At 38.3% G+C, this 16,069-nt stretch overlaps 2 protein-coding genes across 3 annotated transcripts; one reads left to right on the forward strand and one right to left on the reverse strand.

Moving 5' to 3' along the window:
• Positions 1–435: 435 nt before the first annotated feature.
• On the forward strand, positions 436–9,635 carry LOC122348945 (chloride intracellular channel protein 4). Of its 2 annotated transcripts, none has more exons than XM_043244881.1 (6): positions 436–2,331; positions 7,059–7,168; positions 7,812–7,937; positions 8,536–8,642; positions 8,725–8,906; positions 9,044–9,635. In XM_043244881.1, the coding sequence occupies exons 1-6, from the start codon at positions 523–525 to the stop codon at positions 9,203–9,205; spliced, it is 2,496 nt and encodes an 831-aa protein (XP_043100816.1). In that variant the 5' UTR covers positions 436–522; the 3' UTR covers positions 9,206–9,635. The 2 variants fall into 2 exon arrangements, with proteins under 2 accessions (XP_043100816.1, XP_043100878.1); XM_043244943.1 differs by lacking the exon at positions 436–2,331 and adding an exon at positions 5,574–5,783.
• A 151-nt stretch (positions 9,636–9,786) lies between these two features.
• urp2 (urotensin II-related peptide) lies at positions 9,787–13,451 on the reverse strand. The gene is given in 6 exon segments (XM_043235983.1): positions 9,787–10,614; positions 10,697–10,850; positions 11,031–11,054; positions 11,056–11,072; positions 11,861–12,409; positions 13,427–13,451. Coding segments are annotated over 6 exon segments (801 nt in total). The 3' UTR covers positions 9,787–10,582.
• Positions 13,452–16,069: the final 2,618 nt, after the last annotated feature.

The raw sequence follows: 16,069 nt of genomic DNA on the forward strand, positions 1-16,069 counted from the left end.
ATATATAAATATAATTAAATTATATAATTAAATTAATTATAAATAATAAACAATGTATTTATTATTATTTATAAATAATTATATATATATATATATATATATATATATATATATATATATATATATATATGTAAATAAACAATTTATTAATAAAATTGCAGTAAAGCAAAGTTATATATATATATATATGTGTGTGTGTTCATTTATTTATTTTCACTTTATCTGAGGTAGTAAACAAGATGGAGAATTCCTATTCACTACTTTAATTACCTGCCCTCCCCTTAAACCGATCATCTTGAGCTGACCAGGCTCCCATTGGAGCGGATTTGAGAGGGCAGGCAAGTCATGTGGGGATCAGAATGTGAAATTTACCATAATCCTCCAGAGGAAAAAAGGGGGGGAGAGAGAGTTAGTCCTAGTTACCTTTAAGGAACATAGACTGCAGAAGTAGACAGAAGAGCTTTGGTGTGCTAGTTAGACGCAGTCATAGTGAACTCTAAACGCTCTTCTAAATTGCGAATTATGGCCCAGGCCACAAGCGATATGAGTGTCAACATGGAGATTTCCGACGGAGCTGTCATCCACAGTGCTATAGGGTCGTGCATGGAGATGGAAGATCGGAGAACCGGGGAGGAAGAGGAGGAGGAAGATGAGATCGAACTGGCCGAAGAGGTAGATGAGGATATCGACATTGTAGATGATGGAGGAGAAAGCAATGCAATGCCCTCAACAGACGTGATTATCCATAAAACAGAGGAGAAGGATATTATGGAAGATGTAGCGGACCAAGTTGGCCAAGAAAGAGTAGTTCTGCAAAATGAGGTAAATGCTGGAGAGATGGAGAAAGAAGAAGAAAAAGAAGAAGTGGACATAACCGCCAAACTACCAACGGCTGAACTACAGGTGACAGATGAACTGCAAACGACAACACAAACACAAGTGCCAGAACTTCCAAACAAAGCTGAAGAGCTTAGAGGAACGTTAAAAGAACCGAGCATGGATCGAGGAGATCACAGGCTGGAAACATTGTACGAAGACGAAAAGGAAAGCGACGAAACACAAATGCAAACCTTGACGGAGACGCAGGAACGTCACGAGCGGCTCCTGTCTGAGGTAAGAAAGTTTACCTGTAGCCTCCTCCAGAAAATAAAAAGCAAGTCCAGAGAAGATCAAACTGAGCAAGTAAAGAGCGACGTGCTTTTGCAAGAAGAGGAGGTGAAGGTGGAAAGCCGGGTTGATGAGGATGTAAAAAACGATGTAGATGAAGAGCCACGGACGGTTTCTACCAGTGAAGGAGAATCTATGCACTTTCAGAGTCTTGGGGAAGAGGAAGCAACAGCAACATCTGATGACGTTAGTCAAGAACAGTCTACAACCGAGGTGCCTTTAGTGGAGGACTGTGCAGCAGTCGGAGAGCCAATGTGCAATGATGCCTTCGAGACAAATAGTGCTGAAAAGACCACTTACAGTCCACCCGAAGAAAGGTTGCTTGACCAGATTGCAACAGAGCAACCATCAGCTGATATAATTGGTGGAAACATAGGGGAGATGGTCCAGAATTCAGATCAATCGGTGGAAAGAGTTGTGCTAGAACATGAAAGACTAGAGCGGATTGAACAGGTAGTCAATCTGGAGAACCGCGAAAGAACAGTAGCAGATACTGAAGAAGAAGCTATTGTCAATGGACCGAGAGGAGCTGATAAAGGAGTAGAAGGCATTGATAATGTTCAAGAAGATGCTCAAGTTGTTGTAGAGATTACAGAAGAGCGGGTCAAGAAGGAGGAGCTTCCTATAAAGAAGGGAAGCTGCACAAAGGCAGAACAGCCACTTGATGATCCTGAGGTTGTAGAAGAGGGAGAGAGCAAGAAGCAGGAACAGCTGGGCAATAGCAAGTGGGAGGTCGCGGAGGGAGGCGATGCTGCAAAGAAACAGCCGAAACAAGAAGCGCCAGCACCTATAGAGGAGGGGGTGGGGAACTGGCTAGAAGAGCTCAAGGCTGTCATTGAAGATGAGCCCAGGAGGAAAGCCCAGGGAGGGCGTAAAGTCACCATACCTGCCTGGTTGAAGGCCAGCGAGAGCTCGGATGCCCATCTCCAAGAGCCGCCCAAGCCCCTCGGCTGTCGGGTCAGGAACGTGAGCGGGGTCAGCGAAGGAGAGGTGAATATCAAGGCCAAAGTTCAAGAGGTCATCACGGCGAATGGGTGCCCTGGGAAGCCAGCTGCCGTAGTTGAACAGGAAGAGGAAAAACCCCCGGAAAATACGGCAACGATGGAGAGTCCGGCTCAACAGGAAGGCAATCCACATGACATGCAGGTCTCCCTCTATGTGAAGGTACCTTCTGTCGTTAATAGATGATGCCCAAGATTTATCTGTGTGATGAAGTATTAGAAGTTTATGAGATAGAGAGAGAGAGAACAGGCCAAAACTGTAGGACTGCTAAGGCAGTATGCGGTCTGAAAAGTGTAAGAAGCAGACATTTTAAGCTTGTTTGAAGGTTTGGGGTCAATGAGAGGCACTTATAATGTTACAAAAATGTTCAAATAAATGCTTCTTTTGAACTTTCTATTCATCAAAGAATCCTGAAGCATAAAATGCATCACAGTTTGCGCAAAAATATGAATCAATCATTTATGATGCCAAAAAAGTGTATGTTTGATCACGGAAATTCATTTTATGATATATACACTTGTTATATAAACATGTTACATTGTTATTTTAGATCAATATTTCACACTTTTCTCTTTTTTCAAATCAAATACACTACCGCAGGTTTATTGTAGTGTCAGTAGCCTATTTTTACTGTCAACTAAAACCACTTGATAAAATTATTATTAAATAATTAAATAATTATTGAATACGTATCAATTAATAATTCATTGTTTTAATATTGTTATTATGAATAATAATAATAAAAATAAAATGTAAATGACGGATCCCTTTTAATTGTTTAAAATAATAAAAAATATTGATACTATAATAGTATATAAATAATAGGAATGCAATAAATGCCGGTGGGAAATGTTCGCTGTGGTACATTTTACGGGGATGTTACAATCATATAAGCTGTCAAAAGGCAAGCAAAATTCAGTTATTTGTAGAAGTGCCGACAGAATAATGCAGTCTTATTTTAGGTCTCGTTAGCAACATTAGCGCACAGTTTGCTACAATGACAGCATGTCCTTCTGCTCAGCAGATGGTGTTACTATCACTAACTCTAATTGCATTAGTGTCTTTGCTCTACTGGGCAGTTGGTCTGTCATCCCGCTTCTAGAAAACCAGGCTGTAAGTTGGTTAAGCTGGTTATTGTTGCTGGTGCATTAACTTGATGACAGTATTACAGGGTGACCTGCCAAAACCAGCATGAAAGTGACCAACAAAATACATCAAAAGCGGCACTAATGCACTTCAACTGACCTTTAGAGCTAAAATCAAGTTTGTTTTCAATGATAAGTTGCGAGGTGTTTTAATTAATGGTTCATATGGCATGCACTACTGAAGCACCGAGGCTTAAGGTTCAAGTCAACGTCTAAAGTCATAAATCCCACCCTGTGTTGTGATGTTCTGTATGAACGGTCGCTGCTGCTGATATAATGCACTTAGTTAATTGAGATTATTCTCGGCTGTTGTTGAGCTGATGGATTGATTGGTGAGCTAAAAATGAATCTGACACAACCCACTGCGCTCCTTTCTTTATTGAGTAGAAAATACCAAAGTATCGTCTCAACAAACATTAGAGACTGGCTTCAGGTATATTATAGTGCAAAACAGATGTATGCTTATTTATTTACAGTACCCTTTTATTTATTTAAATGTAACTATGAGCGTGGTCCTAAATCAGTAATATTAATCAAGAATCTTTTTCAGCTGTTATAACATTATACATAAACAAGTGCGTTAGATTGTTTTTATTATGCACATTCAGGTGTCAAACCTTCTCTTCCCTAAAACTACAGCAATAGTTTGTTTTATTTATTTGTATTTTATTTATTTGCTTAAATCGTGTATATATGAGTTCATTTCCACTTAATTTAATTTTACTGAGCACGGTCACCATGGTAACCCAGCAAAACTAAAGCAAGAGATTTGTATATTTATATTTTTTCCTAAAAAGCTAAATGTCTTTGTATAAAATTATAGATATTTTTTATATATATATTGTTTTAAATGTATTTCATTTTATTTGTTGCTCCGATAGCAGACCAACACCAAAAGTATTTTTTAAATATATATATATATGTATATATATATATATATATATATATATATATATATATATATATATATATATATATATATATATATATATATATATATAAAATCAATAAATCACTAGTAGTAATAATAGGTTATTTTATACTTTATTTTAAATGTATTGGGTATACTTTGTCGTTCTTAGTTTTATTTCTTTATTTATCAGTTAGTACAGTTTTTTAGACTTGTTTGAAACATTCAGAAGAAAGCTCTCACTGCTAAATTCTTGTCGTATGAAGGAGGCTGAGCCGCGGGACGTTAAGCCTGGTAAAAATACCCTTAAATCCCACCCGTATGTTTCTGCAGAGCGATTCCGTAACAAAGATGGCCTTTGTGCGCGTTTCAACTCCCACAGCCTCACTCTTCGTTTCGGATCCCCAACAAATCAAAACAAGCGTCGGTTTGTGTCTCATTATTGCTTATTATTGAGTTTATTGTGGTATTTTTTTGGGGGGGTGGAGGGATGGAGGGCATCATGCGCTGATAGTCTTCTAATCAAAGATGCACCCGTGCACGTCTTTATTGACTCGAGTGATGTGTTTTGCCTCTGCTCATATATTTGGGCGTGAATAAAGTGCGTGGAAGTGAATAGTGTAGTGGGTTAATCGTGTCCCAGCATTCCTCCACACATTAATCTGATTAACGTGTTTGTTGGTCGGAGGGCATCGGCGCTTTTGAGCGTTTGTTTTGTTCTCCGTTCAAAAATGCTTCCCGAATGTGCAAAACTCGGTTGCTAAGGTGCTCTGGTACGGTTGCTAGGCTGCCCCACAGTGCAGTTAATGCTACAACTGAATGCATGTAATTGTTGTGCCATTACAGGCATGCTTATATTCAAATGCGCAGGTTTTGTAGTCTGAACTTTATATTTATGAACTGCCACACGCTTTCACATGACCTGATTAACATCAGAACCCCTTAAAGATGAAGCTCTGCCCTCTGCTGGTGTTGTGTTGGTCTCAACAAAGCCTCTATTAACCTGTTCATATGGGCAGATTATCTTCCAGACTCTGAATACAGCAGCACAGCAATAAATCAATCCAAAAAAACCAAACAAAACACAGAAGCAGACACATATACAATGCAAACCAATGCAATTACCCTTCGTGTGCATGTAGTTGCAGTTGAATGCATGCAGTTTATTACTGGATTATCGCTCTGGAAATCACAATAGAGACATAGACATTTTTTACAATGTTGATCTGTAAAAATCCTTTCGCAACAAACGTCTCATGAACGGCGTCTCTATTGCTCGTAACAATGAACAAACGTCTCAGTGTCTGGTCCTGAGCGTTTGACTGCTTTTTCCACCCACAGAAGATGAAGACAGGCTCTTACCAAATTAAATCAGCCATTCCGGCTGCACAAAGAAACAAGCAAAAGACATTTTTATGCATGCAGAGAAAGCATTCGAGAAGCTGATTTGATTTGTGAGACATGTGAAAGCAGTCTATCTGCAGCGGTTTTTCACGATGGCTTGGTTTGACGTAGCAGCTAAGAAACTGGGCTTTCCTAGCATTGAGCTGTTCGTGAAGGTAAGATGTTCTCACGCTGAACCTTTGAGGAAATAACGACCTTTTATGAATAGGAGACGGCGATATTTACTAGCCTCAAACATTGCGGAAAGGATTCTTAACTGCTGTGCTCCGAATAAGCGTCTTACGATGTTTGCCAGTCTAAGCTCCTTAATGGTTTTTCATAATATATTGCGTGGTTTAATCATTTACTCATCATCGAGTTGTTTCTAAACAGGTATGAGTTTCTTCAGAGATGTTTTGAAGAATGCATGTAACCAAAAAGTTCATGGTTGACTTATAGTATGGAAGTCGATGGCTGCATCGACAAAAGAAGAGCATTTGAAGAATAACGGTACCCATTGATGTAGGGAAAATACTCTACCATCAATAAAAGACGATATTTAAAAAAATATTTACAACCTAAGCCATTTAGTACACATAGTATGGAACAAATACCATCAACAAAAGAAGATATTTTCTGAAAAATATCGGTATCCAAATTACAGTATCATCGATTTCCAAATACAAACTAAATATGATATTTTCAAGAATGCTGGTAACCTAATAGTTGGTGGTAGCCATTGACTTCCATAGCTTAGAGAAATAAGTCAAAATATGCATCAGTTAGTTGACGGTAGCCATTTAAAGCCATTTAAGTCAGCGGCTACCGTCGACTGTTTCCCTAACAACATTCTTCAAAATATCTTCTTTTGAGCTTAACAAAAAAAAAAGAAATGATTAACCTTTTTATCATTTAATTTATGTGGAACGAGGGACGAGGGATAAAAAAAGAAGCTTGTTAGGATTTTGGAGAACATAACCACACAAAAGTGACTGCTTTAGCCAAATGTGAACCATTGCATATTTATTTCACTTACAGTAACATAAGTAGTTTAAATATATATCATAATATGTCAGGTTTTTTAATTCTGCTGAGCACAAAGATATTTAGAAGAAAGGGTCACCATTGATTTATATATTCAATATATATATATATATTTCCCTACTATTGAAGTCAATGGTGACTCGAAAAACAGCCTGGTTACAAACAAAGAAATTCATACAGGCTTGGAAATACTTGAAAGTAACTATTCCTTTAACTGTTTGATTCAAAATAAAAATAGAGAGAAAAAACAAAGAACATTTAAGTAATTTATATTTTTAACTTTCCTTAAAATCCTGGTCTCATCATCCGGGGTCTTCATGCATTAGAAAATAAAACCAAAGCTCGCTCGAGCCCGCTGTGCTCTCGTCTGTACTGAAAGGAATGATGGGATAATGTGTGTGTCTCAGGCCGGCAGCGACGGGGAGAGCATCGGGAACTGTCCGTTCTCTCAGAGACTCTTCATGATCCTCTGGCTGAAAGGAGTCATCTTCAACGTCACCACTGTGGACCTCAAGAGGTGAAGCACAGAATACACACAACTCCATCACATTCATGGACTGATAAAATGTATTAAATGCAATATACAGTCACTTTAGAAGAGATGCATAAATAGAAATGCAGCACAGTTGCGATTACTATTACAGTGTTTATTAGTGTTCGTATTCATATTTAGAATGAGCTTTTATTTTTGAAAATTTCATTTTATTTTTCGAATTTTAACATTTTATTGTTCTTGTTCAATTTTTTTGATTTAGGTCATTAATTTATATTTTATTTTATATATTAAGCATTTTTTTATCTGCTCTTATTTGTGTGTGTGTGTATAATTTTAGTATTTCAAAAAAACAGTTTCCACTCTTTTTCATCTAATATTTATATTCATATATATATTTATATTTTTATTAATTTAATTTTTAATTTTCAATTCATGAAAATTCTTTTTAATAGTTTAGTTCAGCGGTTCCCAAACTTTTCAATATGAAGAGAAATGCTGCATTATCCAGCTACATCATTACGTGAAAAAACGCATAAATGATTTGAAAATATTTGTTATATATTTTTAAGCATACTTTATTAACAAATAAAACAAAAAATGTGGAAACAAAAAATGAAATGTGCTTCAGCGGCATTTTTTTTTTTTTTTTTATCTTTTTCCGCAGAAAGCCGGCGGATCTTCAGGATCTCGCTCCGGGAACCAACCCTCCGTTCATGACCTTCAACGGAGAGGTGCTGGTGGATGTCAACAAGATCGAAGAGTTTCTCGAGGAGCGACTGGTCCCACCGCGGTACTTTATTTAGCTTCACCTGACGCTGACTCAGATCCTTTTATAACTGCACACTGTTCATCCCAACATTAATAGGCATTAGTAAGCGGCTTATAAATGCCTTGTTATTAGAGTATCTATTACGAAGGAGATTTATTTTCCAAACAGAAATAAAGAGTTCATTCCAAACAGTTTATTCTTTTTTTTTTTTTTTCAACTTGAGAAAAAAAACGAACTCAGAAGAGTTGTGTTTGTTTAGTTTTTCTGTTTTAAAGATAACTGAGCCTTTATCATGCATTTATTAAAACTATTATTAAAGCTATTATCTTATGTCTAAATAATACGATCTATTAATGCGCGTCACGCTCACAACTCGTAAACAGCCGGTTTGTAAATAATGCAATACTTCATTTAGACGTGATAAACGGATAAAGTATGAATTAATAAACATTGTAGATATGCTCATAAATAAACAACAGCTGTCTTTACTGTATAAACCGCTTACTAATGCTGGGACAATGCTTTATAAAGGATGAATTCACTTAACTAATGATAGCGTGCAGTTATTATATAGTGTTACCTAAACAGCTTCAAACTGAACCCTGGTGTATTTTTTAAGATACCCAAAGTTGGCAGCGAAGCATCCAGAATCCAACACAGCGGGGATAGATGTATTTGCCAAGTTTTCTGCCTACATCAAGAACCCCCGTAAAGAAACTAACGAGGGTGAGTTTAGTTGGTTTTATTTGGCAGAAGTGAAATGCTGCCCTCTTCTTCTGTGATTGTGCTTTGATCCGGCGTCTGGCAGGTCTGGAGAAAGCTCTTCTGAAGTCTCTGAAGAGGTTGGATGAGTATTTGCAGACGCCGCTGACCGATGAAATAGATGCCAACGGCGTGGATGATCCCGGCGTGTCCAGACGCAGTTTTCTGGATGGACCTGACCTCACGCTGGCCGACTGCAACCTGCTGCCCAAACTACACATCATCAAGGTTTCCTTCGCTCGTTCTATGACTTTTCATAATCATTTCGCTCTCTCTGTATATATCTATACATATATAATTGCACACATTTTTACTCAGCATACACTGGATTTCCAGTTTCACAACCTCCATACTCTTCCTTGCAGATCGTTGCCAAGAAGTACAGGAGTTTTGAGATTCCTGCTGACTTGACCGGGGTTTGGCGATATATGAACAACGCCTACAAGAGAGAGGAGTTCATGAACACCTGCCCTGCTGAGCGAGAGATCGAGTTCGCCTACCTGGACGTCGCCAAAAAGATCAAATAGTTCAGGATGATGAGACAAGTAGTGCTAGTGTGTGTGTGCATTGGCGTCTGTGGTTTATGGGGACACCAATTAGTTTAATCACGTGGGTATTACATTCTGAAGGTGGTTTATGAGGACACCGCCAATTTAAATGGCGTTTTTGAAAGTTTCCTGCAGATTTTACAGTATAAAAACCATTACGCCTTTGGAGAGTCCCCATAAAACACTGTGTGTGTGTGTGTGTGTGTGTGTGTGTGTGTGTGTGTGCGTGTGTGTGTGCGCTCACTGGTGGAGCTGCACTATGCTACATTGATCACAAATCAGTAGACTGGCATACGTTTTCCTTCAATCAATGGCGGGACCAGGAAAATAGTTTAAGACCAGACACAGAGATAAAATCCTCTTTAACGATCAATCTGTCTTCATATATTACACAGACAGACATGATATTCACCAAGGGCCTTGACCAAATCCCAATCACCTTTAAGCCACGGATCTCTACATTATCTCTGGATTTTTCCTTCTGTTTTCTGCATGAGTTTTTACGCGCGCTCTGGTCAGGCCAGCGTATTTTCACATACATTTTCTATTCGCGTTTTTGTATTTAAAGAAATCACGTTTATTTTACAATCTCACCGTACGTGTTTAATGAATCTCTCCTTTTGTATCATCACGCGAGGCTATTACCCACACGTTTGCTAATTACGTTACCGATGGCCACGGATTCGTCTTTCCGATGGTTTCTTCCTTCCTCTTTGATTTTTGATGTTTTGTAATCGATGCGCCAAACCTGTGAAAGCACGCTATTTATGTAACCTTGCGCGAACGCCTTATGAAGCTCTGGGCGAGGAGACTTTAAATAAACCAATCAGAATTCATCATTAAGCCTCAATGGTTTTTAATTTCCTTCCCGTGTGATGAACGAGCGCCGCGTGAAGATACGAGCGAAATGACTCGTTGTCTGGTCTTCTGTCGGGTCTCGATGAGCGTCGCCCAAGCGACGGCAACTATTTGAGCAATCAGATCGATTTCGACGGCGTAATATCAACAGCTTTGTCTTTCCAGTCGACTTCGTCGCCATAGTGACCTCTGCCTTCGAGCTCACTCTTTAAACACTTTGCAATGACCACCGAGAGAGATATCCGTAGAAAAATAAAGTTCTCTTTATTATCACAGTATTTTTTGCATGCTTTCTCGCTTTTATTGGGGCTTGCAACAACGAAGGTGTTGTAGGTGAAAGGTTAAGAGCATTTCGTGCACAAAGTCAAAGGTACACACGTCACAGAGGTCAGAGGGGTCAGTCGTGTTATTGACGGTCCTTTGGGAAGAGTTTAAGCATCTCTGTTTGAGAACAGGATTTGTTGCTTGGTGAAACGAGGGAGAAATGGGAAGCTCGTCTCAGTTCTGAGAGCAGTACTTCCAGAAGCACACTGTTTTTGGAGAAAGATAAACAGTTTATTTCATTGCTTTTATCACGTTTTTGTTATACAGAGCGCTTGGTTTGCGTCATACCTCGCTTGTTGGTTTTCTTAGCTGACGGAAGAGACTTTTTATAGGCTTTTCCGTTGAGCTTGGGATCCATTTGATCAGTGCTGGCCTTCGGTGAAATCCCACCACCGTCTATAGTGGTCGCTGTGGTAGATTTCAGGTTTCCGTCCGTGACTGTCTGCAGGTTTTATAGCATATAAAATTTATAGCATAAATCACCAATTAAATTAAATTAAATAAATAAATAAATAAATAATTAAATAATATATATATATATATATATATATATATATATATATATATATATATATATATATAAAAGTATATTTATTTTTGTATCTGAGCGTGTATTTTATACCATTTTGTTCTTCTTCCCAGTACTTCAGTCCGTTGCTGTTTCCTTTGACGAATAAAAAGAAACAAACAAAAAAATTGCATTCAATATCATATAGCTCAAAAGTATGAGGTAAGATTTTAAATGTTTTTGAAAGAAGCCTCAATGCTGCATTTATTTGATCAATAAGTGTTATTTTAACATAATTCATATACTATAATAGTTTTAATAATAATTTTGTATTAATTAATTTATATTTTTAATCTTAATACTTGTTTAAGTTGTAATCTATTTTTGTTTTTAAATATTTCTATTTGTTTTAGTTATTTTAATGCTGAAGCATTTTTCTGCTACCTATAACACACCATCCGTGCTGCTTTATTTCAATTAGTTTTGTAAACATTATTTATTAATTTTTATTTCAACTATTTCAAATAGCAAAAGGTATTATTAGTATAGTATAATTAATAAAATAAAAATAAAATAAAATAAATTAAATTAAATTAAAATAAATTAAATTAAAATAAAATTTTACAAATTAAAATAAATAAAAAATGTAAAATTACACTAACAGAAAATTGTTAAATATTACAATTTCTGTTTTCTATGTAAATATATATATTAAAATGTCATTTATTCCTATGATCAGATCTGTATTTTCAGCATCATTCAAGTCGTATTCAGCGTCATATCTTTCAGAAATTATTCTAATATTTCTGCTCAAGAAACGTTTCTGATTATTACGCCGAAGGTTTTATTTTTTCAGGATTCACAGATGAATAGACAGGTCAAAAGAGCAGCATTTATTTGAAACGGATGAAATTTTTTTAAAAAAATGCCTGTGTTTGACACACCTCTGGTTATGATGGTGATTCGATGGCTCAGTGTGCGGTTCATCAACTTGTGAAGCTCTTCAAGAGCACCCAGCATCTTCACCAGCTCCTCCCGAGCGGTGACCGGGTCCGATCGGTCGGCCGCTGGCGGAGTGTCGTTTTCGTTTGAATCGATCGGCTTTGACGGTCTGAGCGGTCGGTTCTTCTCGGCATGCCGCTGGGAATCAGGTGAGCGGGTCGTGCGGTCGGTCCTCGGAGAACCATCACGAATCTCCTCGTGTCCTTCAGAAAGAAGAGTTAGTGGCTTAAGTGTATTATTGACACCCGTGTCTGAGGTTCTGTGTCTGATGTTTGGGCCGCTTGTCGCTGCAATCGTTTCGTCTAATGCTTTCATGGCTACGGTTTTTCCATCTCCGTCCGGAGATGTCGTCATCGGTCTGGTCTTCAGTAGCTTCTCAAGAATCCTCGTCGCTTGCGCTGCATCTTCCTCAGCGTTTCTCCACGGATCTGAAAGGAAATAACAGCATTTTGAATCCGTTAAAGCAAGTGCATCCAGAGACTTCGGTGTCCCTTTGGAGTTATGCGTCGCCGCCAAAAACTAAACGGCTTTCATAACCGCTCTCCACCTTTGGCGGGAACAACCAATCATTCGCCTTACTAGAAGTCAGAAGCATTTTTAAACTAACTTTTTTAAAACGTCGAACCAATTCGTTCACAAAATGATATAGTGCTTCGTAGCTGGTCAAAACACGCGGTGAATGCGATAAAACCTCCTTTTTTACCTCCTTTTTTTGGAACATGAGATATTTCAAACTTTTGGTAGCCAAACGGTTTCAGTTCCCACCAACAAAAAAATGCAACGGGAATGGACCAGTGTTCTTCGAAATACCATTGTATGCATTTCACATGAAAAAAGAAAGTCACACAAGTTTTAAAAAACACTTTTTGATGAGAGAGTTTTGGGTGGAGTAACCCTTTAACCTCCATTTTTAAACCCGTAGAGCGCAATGGAATGCATTTAATTAGTTTCAGCTACAGTAAAGTGTTTGCACGTCTCTAAAATTCCAGTTTATGGCTGGTATGATGCATCTCCTCTGAAAGGGTTTTTCTCATTTAGTGGCGTACTGATCTAAGTCCTGTTGACACTGAATTGTTCCCATACCCATAGAAACAAGTCAATGGGAATGCCAGCGCACCGAAGCCATCCAAGAGACGTCCCAAACTTCAAACATCTCCTAAAAGGCCTTTTCTTGGCTTGGACAAACATGCGAGATATAACAGATGATAAATGCCTTTACGTTCGAGCGACTTTCCTCATCATCATTCTGATCTTAGAGGTGGACGCTGACAAAGCGCTCGTTCGCGCTCATGTACAAACACATGTGGAGCCGCTCTCTGCCTGTGGCCGTGTTTACAGAAGTCTTGGGGAAGCCAGCGAGTTGTTAGGACGACGGCGGTGATGTCATAGGTGGGGTTTTTTGGACGCAGAAATGCAAAAAGAAAAACGTCGGCAAACACTGAACTTGCCATCACTCCATTAAACACTCTTTGAAGGGCCTCTCGATAAAATACGAGTAGCATTATCACCTTCATCAAAGGCGGTCGTGACCATTTTTCGCAATGAAGAAGTGCATCAGATTCCATGCATGCACACGCTACTAAATTAGCATGACCTGAATTACAGTAATGCTGTTTGTTACTTTCAGCTAATAAGAATCTTCTACACATATTGTAACATTCCCATTAAGTTATACTTAATTTAAAAAAAAACCCATTCCGTTTGACCATTTTGAGAACATTATTAAAGGTCAAATAACTGTTATGTATATGTTACTGGGAGAATGTTTGTCGTAACCGAGAGAGAAACGTTCTGAGAACGTTTCGTTGAAGATACACCGTGCACAGCGAACATCCAGGTCGAGGAGTTCTGTGAGACCATCAGAATTAACCCAAATGAGATCCGCTGAGACTTCGATGGCCTAATTCATAACTCTGCTTGAGCCAATTTTAGCTGGAAACCTGAATGCGAAGGCAGTTTTAAGGTTTGCACACACTGGAAGTGCGGACAGCACAAGACCAACAGAAGACCACAAGGGTCGGCGCCACTGGACTAATTATCTTGGTCCGGCGCCATCTCCGAGTCTGTAGGCTTGACAACAGTGAAACTTAACATCTCACACGACGGAGAAATCACAAATGAGATCTCATTAATATCTCGCACGTCACTCTTATAAAAAAGAAGAACTTACTGCATGACAGCCCTTGACTCACAGAGTTGTGTTTTTGTTCCTCCGAAGGGTTGAATGATCTGAGACTTTCTCAAAACATTGATGTCCATTTAATCTTTTAGATTAGTTTGCAGGTTGTTTTCAGGAGTTCCTGAATTTGTCTTATAATTGATGAATTGTACACAAACACTGAATAAATTGAATTTATAAAGCATAATAAAAATTAACTTGAAATATGGCATGGCATTACAAATTGAAAAAAAGATATATATATATATTTTTTTATTTTTTATTTATTTATTTACTTATTGTCTTATTTTCCATTACAAAAAGTTTTTAAACATTTATTTTAGGGTCTCTAAGCAAGTTCTTTACTAGCATGCATATTACTAGAATAATATCATTTCATTAGTAGTAATTAAGCACATATTAATGCTGTATTCTACATGACCTTATTCCACATCCCTAGTCTCACCCAGTACCAAATTAACAATCGCCTTACTAACTATTATTAGCAATGTATTAAGAGAAAAGTCTTCAAAATATTAAGGCTCGTTTAAAATGTGCGGTGAAACAAGAAAAATAACCTTTCTATTATTTTTCTTAATGCACGGACATTTTTTCTCGTCTCTCATGTAAATGCATCTTTACTAAAGAACATTTGTACCAAAAAGCAGGAAAGATATCGAGCAAGAAAACAATGCTCGCAGGGAAACGCCGAAGCCAGGAGATGCATGCACTAATCAAATGTGCACGTGTAAACAGATTTAGATAAATGCGTGAACTGTGTTTTGACCGCCTCACCTCCATCAGCCGGTTCTCCGGGCATCAGCGGCGGCGTCCGACACCGACGCGACGGTCAGCAGAGCAGCCGTGGTCAATAGTTTCAACATCTCAGTGACCTGAAGGAGAGACGGTCCAGCTGCGAATGAGAGCTAAATGAATCAATCTTAAAAACGGCAAGCCGCAGACCCGCCGCGCTCTTTAGCACCGATGCGCCTCTAAGATGAGAAGGCTTGTCAGGTGTGTTAACTTTACAGGATTTTACGCCGCTCTTCTTCTACCGTCACGCCGCATCCACCGGGCCTTTTAAAACGAGACACCCACACCGACGCCGTCCAATCAGACCGCTCGGCCCGTCCGGGCCTGGTGTGACATTTGGGGCCGTGTTTGGCTTCGGGGTCTCCATTGTGAAGGCGGCGGCAGGCTGTGGGCCCTTCTGCGTCAGAGGCCCTTTTTACTCCGGCCCCTGTGCAAACACATTAAGAAGTGCCTTATCACTGCTTACACAGCAGCGCACCCGATGACTTTGTCCACTCCTCGACGGGGTCAAAAGGGCCGTCCCCAATCCGGACGACGTTTGATGCGTGCGCCAATGCAAATAGCCCTCATGCATATGAAAGAAAATTAGCATGACTTGAAGTGCGGGACGAGAAAAAGAGAAAACAAGCGCGCCGGTGACTGTTATTACTTTACCTGATCCATCACACTTACGCAACACGTCTTTTTAAATGAAACAATTGTATTAATCGTATCACTTATTTAGGTAGCTTTTGTTTGCAATATGAACACAGATTTGATTCATTTGCATTTCAGTTTTAGTTTTTGTCATTTTAAAGCTTTCATTCTTAGGTTTTACTAACGAAATGCGCATGAACTGAAATGCAGCATGCATTCGATAATCGGAAATGAGGCGACTCTACGAAAATAAATGCATTGGTGCATAAACAAATTATAAACTTATATTAAAAGTATTTCATGTTATGGTGTAATTTTTTTAAACATAGGAGTGTTTTGAAACGTCTACGTTATGTCAGGTCCTATTTAAAATATTTATAAAATAATATGCATGAATATAATGACTTTTTGTCATAATAAAAAGGTTTCAGTTTACTGTCACAACAATAAACCAATCACATTTATATAATAATAATAATATAACTCTAATATAATATATAATAGCAATATAATAATAATAAAATATATCCATAAGTCCATGAGT

Source organism: Puntigrus tetrazona, chromosome 1 (assembly GCF_018831695.1).
Source record: "Puntigrus tetrazona isolate hp1 chromosome 1, ASM1883169v1, whole genome shotgun sequence".
NCBI lineage: Eukaryota > Metazoa > Chordata > Actinopteri > Cypriniformes > Cyprinidae > Puntigrus > Puntigrus tetrazona.